The sequence below is a fragment of the Nymphalis io genome, chromosome 25 (genome assembly GCF_905147045.1).
Source record: "Nymphalis io chromosome 25, ilAglIoxx1.1, whole genome shotgun sequence".
In the NCBI taxonomy this organism is placed as follows: domain Eukaryota; kingdom Metazoa; phylum Arthropoda; class Insecta; order Lepidoptera; family Nymphalidae; genus Nymphalis; species Nymphalis io.
This window is the reverse complement of record NC_065912.1, coordinates 2,016,195-2,032,485: the sequence shown is the minus strand read 5'-3', so window position 1 is coordinate 2,032,485 and position 16,291 is coordinate 2,016,195. Positions and strand designations below refer to the sequence as shown.

At 33.9% G+C, this 16,291-nt stretch overlaps 2 protein-coding genes across 2 annotated transcripts in view; one reads left to right on the top strand and one right to left on the bottom strand.

The window, feature by feature from the left end:
* Positions 1–12,155, top strand: part of LOC126778164 (facilitated trehalose transporter Tret1-like) — a 28,360-nt gene extending 16,205 nt beyond the window's left edge. Inside the window, exons 2-7 of the mRNA XM_050501604.1 lie at positions 3,358–3,468; positions 6,378–6,596; positions 7,794–7,991; positions 9,367–9,562; positions 10,591–10,717; positions 10,857–12,155. Of these exons, the coding sequence (XP_050357561.1) occupies positions 3,381–3,468; positions 6,378–6,596; positions 7,794–7,991; positions 9,367–9,562; positions 10,591–10,717; positions 10,857–11,546 (1,518 nt within the window). The 5' untranslated portion in view covers positions 3,358–3,380 and the 3' untranslated portion in view covers positions 11,547–12,155. The remainder of the gene's footprint in view (positions 1–3,357; positions 3,469–6,377; positions 6,597–7,793; positions 7,992–9,366; positions 9,563–10,590; positions 10,718–10,856) is intronic.
* A 1,486-nt stretch (positions 12,156–13,641) lies between these two features.
* Positions 13,642–14,295, bottom strand: LOC126778319 (uncharacterized). Its single transcript, XM_050501826.1, has one exon. It carries the CDS (start codon positions 14,153–14,155, stop codon positions 13,790–13,792), a length of 366 nt encoding a protein of 121 aa, XP_050357783.1. The 5' UTR covers positions 14,156–14,295; the 3' UTR covers positions 13,642–13,789.
* Positions 14,296–16,291: the final 1,996 nt, after the last annotated feature.

The window sequence follows — 16,291 nt, the reverse complement described above, 5'->3', positions numbered from 1 at the left end:
ATTGTTTCCCAAATTATTAACGGACATAGTATGACAGGATTGTTTTTTGGTAGAAAAATAATAGGTGCCTTGGCGGTGTAAATTTTATTTATTTTTTATTTTTACTTGTAATCAACAGCGTTACATAAATGGTTGTACAGTTATTACTCATTACTAAATTAAGGCCACATAAAATTACAATTTTATAATACGAAGCTTGACAAAAAAAAAGTAAAGATATAGATAAGTATTAACATTAATAGTAAAAAAAAAATCATTTTTGCTTTGTATTAATGCGAGAAAATCGCATGCGTGGGTGCGCGCGCGCGCGCTTGTTTGTTTGTGTGTGTGGTTATTTGCTTTATTTTTTACGTTGAATTTGAATTATTTCTCTTTTCAATTGCATTTTGGATAAATGGAAAAGGCCAAGTTTAGAATAAAAGTTGTTATAAGTTCGTGCCAGATGTATGATAAAATTTTGGGCATAGTTAGAACATGGAAAATGGAATGGCACATGGAAAAGGTTAGGCTTACGGGATCTAAAAGAAGATGCGGTTAACGAAAAGGCTGATAACAGGTCAGGCCAGTCAATTTTGCCTATCAATATTGCTTGAAGTAGTAGCATATCACTCTGGTGTCTTCTGTGTTCAAGTGTATCTATATTATAGTGAGCGTGTGCCTCTTCATAGCTGCTAAATTTTTTGTAATCCTTAGAAGCAAGGTATCGGATAAAATGCTTTTGAACGGATTCAAGTCTCTGAGCATGTATAATATACTAGGGTGTCCAAATATTACAAGCGTTTTTAACTATATTTCGAACGTACACAAAGTACAGGATTTTTATACAGTAAATATTATTGAAGATATATAATAAATAATAAAGCCTAACTGTTTATATGCCTTTTCTGCCACGAACTCAACGTGATCATACATTGATAGCTTAGCATCAATCTTAATCCCCAGGTCCCTGAAGTTGTCAACTATTAACTATATTCAATGACTATGTATAATGTGATGCTTTTCAAATGATGTGACTACCTATAATTAGTAGAATATTTGTCAAAAAACTTTTTCAACTTCTATTTAACTGTATCTATTGTATCTACAGTTGGTTGTCCAAAATAAAATAAATAAATAAACCCTAGAAATATTCACATTGTTAATTTTATAATAATTTTTTTTAGTATGTTTTTTTTATACAAGTTTTTATACAAAAGTATTTGTACTAAACGCTATCACGCTTTAGATTTATTGTAGGAAGGCAGACTTGCGATGTGTCTCTTGATAAAGTGGTGAAGTCATAGTACTTACACGCTGTAACAAAATTAAACCAATACATACACCGTCAGCGCGCCGTTACACTCACAATCAAATAAGTCATATCTCTTGTACTTGTTATCAAACTCAAACTGGAAAACAGCAAGACAAACCGTTTAGTGCTTTGCACCAAGACCGGTTATGACGAATCTCTGCTACGTTTCTGGAAAATATCTGTAGCCTTTCCTCAACCTACCATATACTATAATTATGAAACTGCGCAATTAAAGTATGTAGGTAAATAAAAAAAATATAATTTAAACATGTCACCCGCATCTCACCTCACAAGTTCAACGGTGCATCAACGATGACTCAAACGCTTTGTAGTTTACTCCATTCAGACTCATTAACATGCAATGAGTCGAATGATACGAATTGACCTACGTAAACATTACTTGTAGAACAGTGACAGTTGAATACATTGTTACGTTAACTAGGTTAGTTTAAATGTATGAACAAGCAAGCAAGACTGAGTTCAAACCCCGAGTCAGGCAGTCAATATAAAAGGTATTGAGTTTTTCTGACTAGAAATTACATTCCTAAGCCTCAGAAAGTACGTCATCCCGTTTTTCTTGCCTGAACTCTCTTTGGTCGTGTTAAATTGCCATGCTATCGATTTCTTTATATAATCAGTGGCGGACGGAAAAATTGGTCTGCTGATGGTAAGTCACCATAGCCCATATTGGCGTCGTATGAAATATTTAACGCACCTTATATCGCCAATGCGCCACCAACCTTGGAAATTTAAATGTTTTGTTCTTGTGCCTGTAGTTATATTGGCTTTTAATAGGAGCAGCAAAATTCTTAATCTCTTGCTGTTTGGCGGTAAGATCTCTGATCCCCTGATCTGATACTTTGACGAGCTGGCACAAAGCCGTACCACCAAGTCATTATTAAAGATGATAAGAGGATTATGAGAGGAGAGAATAGTGCGTGCACCTGTGTGCACTCTCGCTTGAGCACTGTCAGATATCCGGTGTAGTTGGATATTCTCTAAATTCCCAATTGTTTAACCCGATCTGTAATTGTATAAATTCATATAACTCCTATAACTCTGTGTAATTTAAGAGCCTAATAATAGCTTAGGTCGGACCCGTCTGTAAAAAGTCAAACATATCCGGCTATAGACGGACCAACCAACCTTAAACTCTTCACCGTCCTTCCCGTCCTTTACATAATGAGATAAATGTGTTCCGTATCATACATCTGTATCTTTTATCTTAAAAATGTGAAGATAAAATGACATTCCTTTTGATTTGCAGATCAGAATATAAAACTATTGATTATGTAACTAAATAAATATGTTGTTCTTTTTGTGGTGCTATTCTGTAAGAACAGACTTGAAACTCACCGAAAACAAGGGAAATGTCAGAAAGTGTTTATACCCAATAATTTTGATATTTAGAGAATACACGTATCAAAAAACCTTGTCAACGTAAATTGGTTTTCAATATTTCACGAGTGAGATACGAACAGATTTCTAAAACTATAATTAATATTTTAAGTTTATACGTTAAAAAAACATCTTTTTTCCTATTTAAGAAGGTAATTATTTAAAGTGACAAAGGTATTGCGTAAACAGTATGATATTAGCACTTAATTAGCACACATTAGATCTAAACAGCTACGACCGAGGCTATGAACATAACATTGCCATACTTCACATACCAAACATATTTACCATGAATATTATTTAAAAAGTATAGTCTTAATAACAATTATATATATCTTGAATTCACTCATAAAGGCTTATTTAATAAAAATAGTTTAGTGTTGTGATTCGACCTTTTAGATATTGTGGTGATAAATAAAAAAAAACGTACGATGTGCTAGTGAAAGATATTACAAAAGAATGCCATGTCATCACTTCATTTAAATTTGTAATTCGAACACAAATTATATAAATAGCTACTTTAATTTTTTTTATTGATCGTCGAAGGTCGTAGTTTTTCGATTTTATATTATAAAACTAAAACTTATTTTGGAATTCTTAATTTAAATTAAATAGATTCTACCAACCAATTACAAAGCTGTAATTTAACTCAAGATTTTTTTTTTCAGGATGCGATAAGTAAAGTTGTATCATGGAGAAGCCAACAATGCATATGCTCTCCGTCCAGGAGAAGGGCGGAGAGACAAAGAAGACTAATCAATACATCGCAGCCATTGCAGGTGAGAAATATTCTTTATATTGCTGTATTTTTCCTATGTTAAGTACTTATGAACTGTACGTTGATGTATAATACATGTCAAGATATACTAAAAGATTTAAACACGATTAGGTGAATTTACTAAGGTCGTTACTGTTAGTGGATTATGCTCTAAAAAGTTTTTAAGCATGAGTTTCTTTCATATTAGAAATAAGGTATAGGCATATAAATCAAGGTATAGCATTTTAGAAATATGCAGGGTAACAATGATAATAAGTTTTAGCAAAATTACTCGATAATTAATCATTTTCACCATTTTAAAGGTCAATGGACATTACCACTATAAAAATTGGCAAATGGCCAATTTATCAAAGAGATTATTGAATTTAAAAATATGAACATACGAAGTTTTAATATTAGTTTGTTATTTTTTTTTAAACAATGCACCATCTGTAAATGTAAACTGACCTTACTGAACTTGATATATATATATTCTTCGTTATCTTGACCGTTTTGTTCATATACCGAATGTGTTTTCCGCGGGTTCTGTTATTTAATAAAAAACTTATGACATTGTTTTCATTTTATGAAACATCTTTTGGCAATCGGCTTAATACAAACTATTGTTAAACTTTAATTTCATAAATATAATTAGATTAACACTTGCTTTAATATGTAATTATATATTCTTAACAATCTTCGACCAAATGTATCAATTCCTTGTACCGGAATATATTATTTTGTTAATTGTTAATATTTAATTATAAAGTATTACACTTGTTTGTATTATTTTTAAAAAAGTCAATTTCGCTTCTGTTCTGTATTTATAAGTATAGAAAAAAAAATAACTGACGGACATATTAACACTCAACACCATGAAAATTTGCATATTTCCTTTTACACAATAGGCTAGCACTAAGTAAGGATTTTTAAAGAAAACCCTAAAGCAATTTAACCCCATAAAATGATGAAGACTGTATGATTTTCATACAATTTTCATCAAGAATTTCTTTCTTTTATGAAGAGCTTTTGAATTTTAGCAATTTTGAATAACGACGATAATATATTTATAGATTGGTTGGGATCAGTAATATTTTTTTTTAATTAAACGTATATAACCGTTGATATATAAAAAGGGTTTTTTATATATCAATGTATGTAAAGTTTAATTTCCAAAGTAAAACGATTTGTTATAAATGTGTGTTATAAAGCGATATGTTTGTATAATAAGATGTTTGTTATCTAAATAATTTCTAAAAAGTTTTAGTTTTCATTTTTTTATTTATTTTAGTTACCTCTCATTATATTTTTTATTTAAATGATTCACTTGATATATCACATTAAACATAAACTTTGGCACTGTAAGAAATATTAATCATCCCTTTCATAATCTATGCGCCACCAGCCTTGGGAACTAAGATACCAAGTTTAAAAATTTATTTTTTAATGCTTTAACCTTTAAAAACCTATACACGTGCAGCTTGTGGCTAAAGTATACGCAGAGGACGCGCTGCGCGTACAATATAACGATGCATTCAGGATACTGTTGGGATTGCCTCGCTTTTGTAGTGCATCACTGATGTTTGCTGAAGCCCGTGTGGATGACTTCTATGCCATAATTAGAAAGAGAGCAGCGTCTATAATGGCTAGAATGCGCGGAGTTTCTAACGGTATCCTGAATACATTGATGCTGAAAATGGATAATCCATTTGTTAAGCATTGGGGGGAACTTCGTGTATCAACTCGTTGTTTTAGATCCCTTACGTATGCTAAATAATAGTTAATATATCTACTAACATAGTTTTTAAGCTTGTAACTAACACTATGGATATCTGTAAATAATATTGCTATTATAAATAAATTAAAATTAAAGTTGCATTAGGGAGCCCGAATTATCACATGCAGTCTGTACGCAATGGCAAAAGTAAATAGACTTAATTAATTACTGAATTATTGAAATGTAATTTGCATCGATTGACCCACGAGTTAATAAATTCAATACAAATGCACAATGAATGAACTGTGATCGTAAATATACACGCCGACCTGCTTGACAGTGGATAAAAATAGACACGTAAAGACCCACTCGTTCAATATAATTAGCAATTACGATTTGTCTGAAATTATAATTAAATAACGACTTGTCTATAATTTGTACGTATCGTATTTTATATATAACTGTCTCATTGGCTCAAGTGCTTATATGTAAATGGAAATAACTATAAAAATACTAAACCAACTAGAGCTTGTATTTATTTCTGATGATGTTGTCTATCGGTTCAAATTCGTGGTCAAGCAAATAAAAATTGGTAAGATTTTTTTGGCAAGACATTTCAGTACCATTTATTAAAGAAGTTGGCAGTATTATATTCTCTTGCCTCTGATTTCTCTCTGATCATGTCGTATTGTCGTCCCATCAGATAAAGAGAGTGAACGCGTTTTGCTATTGATCTTTGAGTACAAACATCAGTAGGACTTTAAGAACAAACTCGAAACTCCCCGCACCGATCGGTCCTAAAATACAAAATAAATATAACATTTCAAAAACCACGCGTAAAAATAGTATCATAGGTCAATTGTCACCATTTCACGGTTGAGTAATGAAGTGAGTTCTTTACTGTTCAGAATAGCATTGCTGAGCATTTTGATTGGCTGAAATTCGGCCAAATAATTAATTCATGAAGACTATTGTTGTTTTATCAATCCTATTAATTATGTCTTTTAACAATATCACAATTCTTATCATAGTAAGCTTGATTTGATTCCATACAGAGTTTTATAACACAAGAAGGAAGTTAATCTTGCAGATTGGTACAGCCGTTTTATGTTGGTTTTCTTCCACAAAAATGCCAATCTTGAACAATATGTCTGTCTGTGCTTCAACTGTAAATAAAAGAGTAACTTAAATAGATCCATCATTGTTATTTTTAGCGGCGATTGGCGCGGTCACAGCCGGAACGATCTTGGCGTGGACGTCACCAGCGTTACCTCAGCTAGAACCGCCGAAGAACACAACGAAAAATATAACGGAACAAGAGATCGATATCTTCTCAATTAACGAGACTGAAAACATTATTGATCAAAATTTAACTCAAGTGTTGTTGAATTCGCTGGGACAACCCGCTGACTTCTTGTTGAACACTACCGAGAGTAAGTTGCATTATTGAATTATTATTAAACAAATCGGAAATTAGATTCTGAATGGCCTAGTAAATATATATATTTTATAGAATACTTGGACGGGCACCTCATAGTTAGTGGGAACCACCACCCAAACACATTGGCGGTATAAGAAATATTAACTAAATATTATGTGAAGTATGTCACATCGCCAATGCGCCACCAACCTTGAGAACTTCGATGTTATTCCTCATGCCTGTACAGAGTTGCACTGGCTCATTCACCCTTCAAACTGGCACTCAACAGTACTAAGTACTGCTGTTTTGCGGTAGAATATCTGATGAGTGGGTGGTACCTACCCAGACGAGCTTGCATATAGCCTCAGTACCAGATAACTATAATCATTATAAAAGACTAAAATATTGTATATTTAAAAAACTTAAATTAAAGAGTATAGCTTTCATTTGCAATTTTCATTGTTTTTTTTTTAACTTTATTATGAGTCTGTAATTATATATGATCAATAAACAGATCAAAAAAGGTCCCACAGTTTATTTACAATTAGACATGTTTTCAAAACGCTAGGAATGTTAGCGCGAATGCATAATCCATGTAATTACCACAAGTATATATTTAAACGCCACACCCACAACTATGCTTTCATTACGTAGTCTCTGGATATCAGCCAGGAACGTCATCGAAGGTCATTTACTTTGTTTTCAAATTTACATCACGCGATTGAGTAAAAAAAAACGTATTCGTTTAAATTCTGAATAGTCACATGACATGTTACAGCATATCTAGTTCGAAATTATTTATAAACAAGAAAAAGTCGTAAAGTTTTTATAACTTATGATTGAGAAAATAAAATTCATATAGCAACTATTGAAGATATCAGATATAGCTTAGTCACAATATATAATCCAATATAGCAGCACTATGGGCCAGTTTCTACCAAACGCAAGATCGTATGCTCGGGCATCCTCAATTTATACTGAGAACAAAAATGCACTACGGAAGTGCGGCTTACCACCAGGTAGCCCATATTCTACGCTGGTGAAACGTCATTCTATAGTCTAAAATATAATTGGCATCAAATGAAACTGCAAGATTAAGGATTAATAAATTATCACAATCGTAACCATTGGTGGTAGTTAGAGCTACTCTAAAATATATTTTATTATATTATGTCATAATTTATTATCCTTAATAAATGTACTTTCCTAGGTTCCCTGGTGTCAGCGATCCTAGCCATCGGGGCGGCCATTAGCGCCCTGCCGGTTGGTGTTTTCGCACAAAAATTCGGAAGACGACCAACGATTCTTGCACTTGCGGTGCCTTTTCTATTGAATTGGCTGCTCACAATCTTCGCTAATGGAGCCGGGATGCTCATTGCTGCAAGATTTTTCGCTGGAATAGCTACTGGTAAATATATTATTATTATGAGTTTTTTATGGGGGAGGCTCGGAATCGAAGGAACAGGAATCGTTTAAAAATACATCATAATTACTTGTCTTTAACAAAACTCCACCTATTTCCCAATGAATAAATTTAACATTGATTAACAAATAATGTAATTCTATAAAACATTATTTTAGTATAGATATACATCTATACTAAAATCTACTAAACCAATATAAATAAACCTTATACTCGCTTTAAATTTAGACTATTGACTTTACAAGCGTGAATTTCATGTCCCTGTATAATACTCGTTGATAATAACAACGGTGGAGTCAGTGTTCCAATATATAATTTGTAAGAAATAATATATGCTTGAGCTCGTCTCCTTGCTTTAAATAGTCCGGCATGAGTACCTATACATATAATGCCCCTACAAGGGATTATATTTAATTATAATAAATACGGAGTCTCTGATGGCTTGCATGGGATTGGTAAAAATACAATAAAATTCTTTACTGAAAAGTTAAAAAAAAATCTACATATGCTACGGGTAAATTAAATGTAATCATGTAACACTTGGAATACAGTGCAATAGTTTTTGAACTGGGTCTGATAGCTCGCGTGGCCCTGACAAGCGTCCCTAATATAACATAATACCTGCCTCTAACAATATCTAAGAATAGAAGATAACAAATTAAGTGACCTATTTGCTCCGGAGAGTAGGTACATACGAACATTGTCTTGTAAGCTATTTCGCTTGGGCTCTAATATAGGAACTACTGTTTGTCTTTTTTTCTGCAAACCTCGTAATTTTCTTTTTTTAAATGTATTCGGCGGTGCTTGCCCGGGTTTAAGCCCACAATCATCGGTAAAGATTCACGCGTTCTAACCACTAGGCCATCTTGTCTTTTTTTTCTTTTCCGATGACTTGGGTTCAAACCCGGGCAAGCACCACCGAATTTTCATGTGCTTAATTTGTGTTTATAATTCATCTCGTGCTTGAAGGAAAACATCGTGAGGAAACCTGCATGTGTTTAATTATTAAAATTATATTAAAATTTACAGGCTGTTACTGTATTTAGTCGTGATGAGATAACAGATAGACAAAACTTCGTAAACCTAACTGACTGAATATATCCAAAAAACAATTAAAAATTTCAGTCATGATACAGTAAATACATTAAAAGGTTCACTTGTTTAGCGAATGTTTAGTTAAACTGATTTATCTCTTACTATCATCAGTGTTTTTATATTAGAAAGAAGAAGACAGCAATGTTTAACTATTAACTAAACAGCATTTATGAGTAAAGTCTTAAGTTAATATATTTAACCTTAACATATCCTAGTTAAAGTTTATTTCAAGTTTCTAACTAATATGTTACGGTTTGCATTCCAGGTGGTATATGTGTAGCAGCACCCATGTACATTGGCGAAATAACTGAGACGTCTATCCGAGGTGCACTGGGTGCTTTCTTCCAGCTGTTCTTGACAGTAGGCATCCTGTTCACATTCGTCGTTGGCGGTTGGACTCATTGGAGGACACTCTCCATCATCTCGGCTATCTTTCCAATATTAATGGTCGCTGTTTTTTGGTAAGTTCAAAGAGAGTGATTTGTTGGGCTTATTTCCGATTTTTCTTTTAGTATTATCACAAAATACTAAAACATTTTTTTTATAGAATAGGAAGGTGGACGAGTATATGGGCCACCTGATGGTAAGTGGTCACCAAACGCCCTTAGACATTGGCATTGTAAGAAATGTCAACCATCGCTTATAGCCAATGCGCCACCAACCTTGGGAACTAATATTTTATGTCCCTTGTGCCTGTAATTACACTGGCTCACTCACCCTTCAAACCGGAACACAACAATATCAAGTATTGCTGTTTTGCGGTAGAATATCTGATGAGTGGGTGGTACCTACCCAGACGAGCTTGCACAAAGCCCTACCACCAGTAAATGATGAACATGAGCCGAGGTGGATAAAAACCCTGAATCTTAACCGAAGATTGAATTTTTATATGCTTAATTTAAGGCAGTAAAGGAAAACGTCGTAAGCATGTGTTTGATGATTATCTGTCATATGTAATATCTACTAATACATATTGGAGCAGCATGGGGGAATTAGTCCCTAACCTTCTGCTGAAACGAATATGACGTTGTTTTCGTCAGAATGATTATTCATATTTGTTCATTCATAAAAAAAACATTCAAGCAAGTAACGGTCTTATTTATGAACAATGCTTAGTTGCTGTTTCGTTAAACACGGATTCCTCCCTTTCCGGCATTACTGATTTGACATTAGAAAGAAGTAGACAAAATATTGTTTAACTAATTACCAAATAACTTTTATAAGTAACGCCGTAAATTTTCGTAACTTATAAATAAACAACCGCATTTACGTATGCACGTATGTTAGTATTTACAGACTTCCAAAGAGGACATATAACTTTAAAAAGTGCTTACATGTATAAAGTATATTTTGTTTTATGTTTCTTCTTTCGAATGTCAAAACATTGATGACAGAAAGAGATAAATGTGTGTACATTAACTTTTACATACATACATTAACTTTTAACTCGTTTTTTAGTAATGTCTATGCAATACTTTTTACATTTCAGGTGGATGCCTGAAACTCCCCAGTATCTCTTAGGTCAGAACAGGAGACGCGATGCAGAGAAAGCCTTGAGGTGGCTCCGAGGACCTGACGCTGACCTCACCTCGGAACTTGAAGACATGCAGAAAGACGTGAGTGAACGCTTTAAACTAGTAAAATTTAAAATTAAATTTAAACAAAAGTTATTAGACTATATAAAACAAATATATTTAAAAAGTTGAAAAAAAAGTTAATAAACTAATCTTATAAAAATTTCTTTTTTCTCACCAGGTGGATAATTCAGCCCGTCAGAAGGCTGGCATTATTAGCATGATCACCAACCGTGCACCCCTCATGGCCCTCATCTGCTCGCTGGGGCTGATGTTCTTCCAACAGTTCAGCGGCATCAACGCCGTCATCTTCTACACCAACAACATCTTCCAGTCCGCCGGCTCCAACATCCCGCCCGCCATCGCCACCATCATCGTGGGCGTGGTGCAGACCATCGCCACCTATGTATCCTCCCTCCTCATTGAGAAAGCCGGTAGACGCATTCTCCTCCTCCAGAGTTGCATCATTATGGGCATCTGTTTGATAGTTCTCGGTACGTACTTCAAGTTGCAAGAGAGCGGTGCCAAGGTCGCTCCCGTCGGCTGGCTCCCATTGCTGTGTTTGGTCCTCTTCATCATTTCCTTCTCCCTCGGCTTCGGGCCCATACCCTGGATGATGATGTCGGAGTTGTTCGCCGTCGAATTCAGAGGGACGGCGTCTGGTATCACCGTCATCATGAACTGGTGCCTCGTTTTCATCGTCACGCTATGTTTCCCCTTGATGAAGGACGCGATCGGTATTTACAGTTGCTTCTGGTTCTTCAGCGGTTTCATGATCATCTGCGTATTCTTCGTGTTCTTTTTGATACCCGAGACGAAGGGGAAGACCGTGTCTCAGATCCAGACCATCCTCGGCGGCTCGAGATCCTAATTAAAGTTGATTGAATTAAAATATATCGAATACTCAGTTTTGTTTATGAAATTTCGTCAATTTTATCAATTAAGCTTTAGTTATAAGACTAATAAGTTAAATAGATGTGTTCATATCATTTCATGCGCAATTTTATCGTTTTATGACATCTTAAAGTATGAATCGGTTTCTAGTAGACGTTCGATTTATTTAATTTGTGATTAACTGTAAGCAATTTACGACCTTACTTATAAACGGTGTTTAGCGGGTGTCTAGTCAAACACTGATTTGTCTCTTTCTGTCATTATGGATTTGACATTAAAAAGAATGAAACAGCATTAACTAATCATCCTTCACAACATTTATAAGTAAAGCTGTACGTTTTTGATTTTTTTTATTATTATTAAGTGAAATAAACGTGCCAAATATTTATTGTAGGCGTCGATTTTTTTATTAATTTATTCGTGACGTAATATTTGAATGTGATGTGCAATAAATTTAGTAATATTGGTATTTGCTTTTAATTGTAATTAGATTATTTTACAATATTTAATTCTGCGTACATTGTTATATTTGCGACGATCAAATGTTATTAATAATTAGAATCGGTTGTTATATTGTTAAAGTTTAACTAAATGTTAAATAAAAATAATTACAATAATAATATTTGTTTTATTTCTCTGATATGCTTAAGGTTTAAAACTCACGGAGATATTTGAAACTCGAAATTCACCATAGAAAACGGTCGTGAAATGTGAGAAGGCGCTATGCGATATTGACCTTAATAATTATAATATTTCAAGAATACACACATCAAAATAGTATATCATTACCATAAGTTGGTTGTTAACATTTCACGGGTGAGTAATGAAGTGAGTTCTTACAGAATAGCACTGCGGTGAGGATTTACCCATGAGTTCTTAGTGTATGCTATCTTTAATGGTTACTGTGATAAACAATCTTGTTTTGAAATAAAAAAATATACAAGTTAATTTTTTTTTATTACTGAATTGAAAACTTATTAGAAGCTTACGTTACCAACCGAAGCGGGCAGTCTGATGAACTTAATCCATCATTCTCCTGACTCTGATGACAGAGATGTTCTCCGGCGGATAATAAACGAAATTGATGTTTATTGGAAGAATTTATAATACAACAAGTAAATATGGAAAATAAATAAAAACTATGATTATATAATATAGCAACGCTGTATACGCGCTACGCATACAAGGAAGTAGTGAGTCGCGGTGGAGAAAGGACATGACAGGACAAAGCAGTTTTGTCGTTTGCCGTCACGGCATATGGTGAGGCCACAACGACGCCGTGTCGTAATGTGTCGCAAACAAATGATATCATGAAACTCTGACCATTCGTTTAGTTGGAGTGAGACATGGACCACACTACACTTTACATATTTCTGCGTGCGTCAAAACGCCTCAAGAAAGCCACATTATCGCATCTCAGATTGGTACGGTACGGTACCGTATCGGAAATTTTAACGACGAATTTTAAAGCGCTGAGCTTTGTCGCTTCTCCCACTCTAAATTAAAAAGAAAACGCTCAATCTCACGTCCATCACGAACGCATAGATGTATACTTAAATAATTTTTCTAACTACTTATTTATTCCATTCAATCTCAACTGAAACTGTCATAAGATGCAGTTTAAAGTAACAAGTTTTGATCGATACATATAACTATATATATACTATACATACTAACGGGTGAAAAAGCATGTAAGCATATTATACTGTGGATATTTTAATTATTTCTTAAACTAAAATAATTGCAAAATGGTACGCCCCATGATGTTTTGGAAAAGAATACATTATTTTTATTTCCTAAATTTCGTCCGAATATTAACCCTTCCAATATCATTGTTTGTTTATAAGTGATGGTGATATAAAGGAAATGTACCACTCTCTCAATAAATCTATCTATAAAGAAATTTGTATTGCTCTTCTGGCTTGAATGATGAGGGTACCACTGAAATTACACGGTAAAGACTTACAATGGCAGTTCAATGTCTATGGCTTTTTACCTTACCTTCGAGTTACTTGCCTCACTGCTTGCTTCCTAATATATTAAAATCAAAATAATCTATGTAATGTCTTATAATTTATTTTTATTAAAATACAAAATATTAAGTCATTTTTCGAAAAAACTGGTCAAATCCTCCTGTACTTTTAAATTTCCATCCTCGTACGATTAACCAACCCCGAAAATATTAAAAGAAAAATATGAGGCAGATATTTGTGATGCATTTTATTTAGGAACTCCGAGTACTGATGACGTAATGGATGGACACTCCTTACAAATGAGTCTCTTCTCCATACCGTCGACTCTCGACGCTAGTTCTATGATGTGTCTCTCGATGGCCTTTACATCACTTCTAAATCCGGTAACTGTAGCGTCCAATTCAGTGAGATACTGTATTTTGTTGCTAAGTTCGTCGTATTTCTGCGATATATATAGTCTTGCGTTGCTCGAATCGGTAACTTCCTTCTCGATTTTGTGTAGAATCTCACATTTCAACTCGTCGAACTTAGCCTCTATCCCCGGACCTAATACATGGGCCCCTTTTATGATTTCCTCCGTCTTCAACTTTGAGGGCAATATTGGGCATGCCATTTTAAGCACGCGGTTCGCACACTTTGAAAAGCTTTAGATTTTCGTACTTACTGCGCATTTTTTGTAAATTTGACCGAATGATTTAGTACAAACAATTTTGCGTAATTATATTAACAATTTTGACATTAGTAAAATCTATTTGTTTTTTTTTATAATTTATCGGCCAGTAATTTATTTACATTTTAGGAAATTCAATCAATATTATTGTAATATTTTAATCATTTGTATAGTTATATAGCGCATTTTCGTTGTATATTATTTAAAAATTTATATATATATTAATAACGATGACTGAAATACTATACTATATTACATAATAGACATAATACATAAGTGTCCTGGCGGATTATTTTAAACGCGGACGTTCTCAACGTACGAAGAAGCAGACTTCAAAATGCATACAGCATATAATATGTATAATACTTATTTTATTTTTTAGGTTTTCTAACAAAGACACATCACAAAGTTACAATAAAATCTTTAGATATACATATGTATATCATTATAAGAAACTGCATCATGCAGATTATATGTAAACAAGTAACAGACTGACAAAATTAGTGTAATTTTTGTATAGAATGATGTTTTTGACTTTGTCGAAGCTCTAAAAAAATTCGAAAATAACAGACACATCCGCTAGAATTTTCTAACATAAATTCTTTCCGCATTAGTTAATAAGACGTACTTGGTTGCAACAATTGATTACATGTATATTTTTTATAATAAACAGCAAGAATAAGCACTTGAAATGAACAAATAGATAAATATAAGAGGTTTCATCATCACGCATCGCTAAAGTAAGTAATTTTCCAATTTATTTATTCCGTGTGACATGGAGGCACTTGAAAAACTATTACACAAATGAAGTAATTCTTTGCATGTACATGATGATTGAGGGTGATGATGATTTAGATGGATAAATGATGTATTCAATCTAAATTAGGATGTTGATGTGGATGAGTGATGAAAATTGATAAGTAAGAGGGAGTTGGAGTTGGAGATTTTGTTAGACATGTTTCTAACAAATACAATCATCAATTGTATATGCTACAAGCACGAATAAGTATCCCTCTGCTAAGCAGGTATATATTATTTATAAAATTTCATTCACGATTGATCACGGTGTCGTTTTTTTCTTTAGTGTACCAGTGTTTAATGGGACTGGGATTTCTATGATAGTCTGGATAGCCAGCGAGTCCTCTATTATAATCGCCACCGTAAGGTTGTAGTCCAGAAGCTTCTTGGTTTTCATAGTTTGTGTCCTTACCAACAGTTTCCCCGCCACTGTGATTGTTGCTGGTAGTATGTTGTTACTTTCATAATAGCAAATTTCTTAAAGACATATCAAAGAGGAAGCACTGTCCGCTAAATTTTAAAATGTCCAGCCCTGAATAGATATCATACAGGGCCCAGTGTCTAGTCAGCAATTAATCATACCTTTTTTTATCATAACTGTTATATTTATCCAACTTCAAGAGCAAGTAGCGTTACAGCACTTGAGAAAGAGATAGATGGCGCCGATATTATACGGAATAATGGAATTCCTTTAATGCTATCAGTACTAAACGTGATCGGTGGCTTCGCTTGATTTGCAGAAAATGTCACTGATGATCCTTAATACTTTGAAAAAAATTGGGGACATCCTTTTGAATGCTTAATAAAGGTATTCTTATTTAACAATTTTTACATTACATTTACATTGATGTTAGTAGTGACAACAGCTCAAGGGGTCAGATTCAAACCTTTAACGAATACATCGCTATGCGTTCCGTGTATACCACTAAGTTATCGAGGCTGAATACAACGCTTTACACGTGAAAATAATATAACGTACTTTGCAGGCCCGTCGAGGTGAGTGTCACCTACCACGGTTTTGTGTAGCCACTTGGGTGGGTACGACCCGTTCACCATTTATTCTACTGCCAACCACTAGTACTTTGTATTCCTGTATTACTGTTTGAATGTTAAATGAGTAGTATTCAGGAACACTAATTCGTTGGTCTAGTGGCTGAAGGCCGCAGACCCCGAGGTTCTGGGTTCAAATCCCAGGCCAGATTGAAGTTATTGGTTTCTTCTTTTGAACAACTGGGTCTGGAAGTTGGAAGTGTGTACACTCCCGTGAAATTTAAAAGAATC

Coding starts and splice junctions, on each gene's coding strand:
- LOC126778319 (XM_050501826.1), bottom strand. CDS start 14,155: ATGGCATGCCCAATATTGCCCTCAAAGTTGAAGACGGAGGAAATCATA.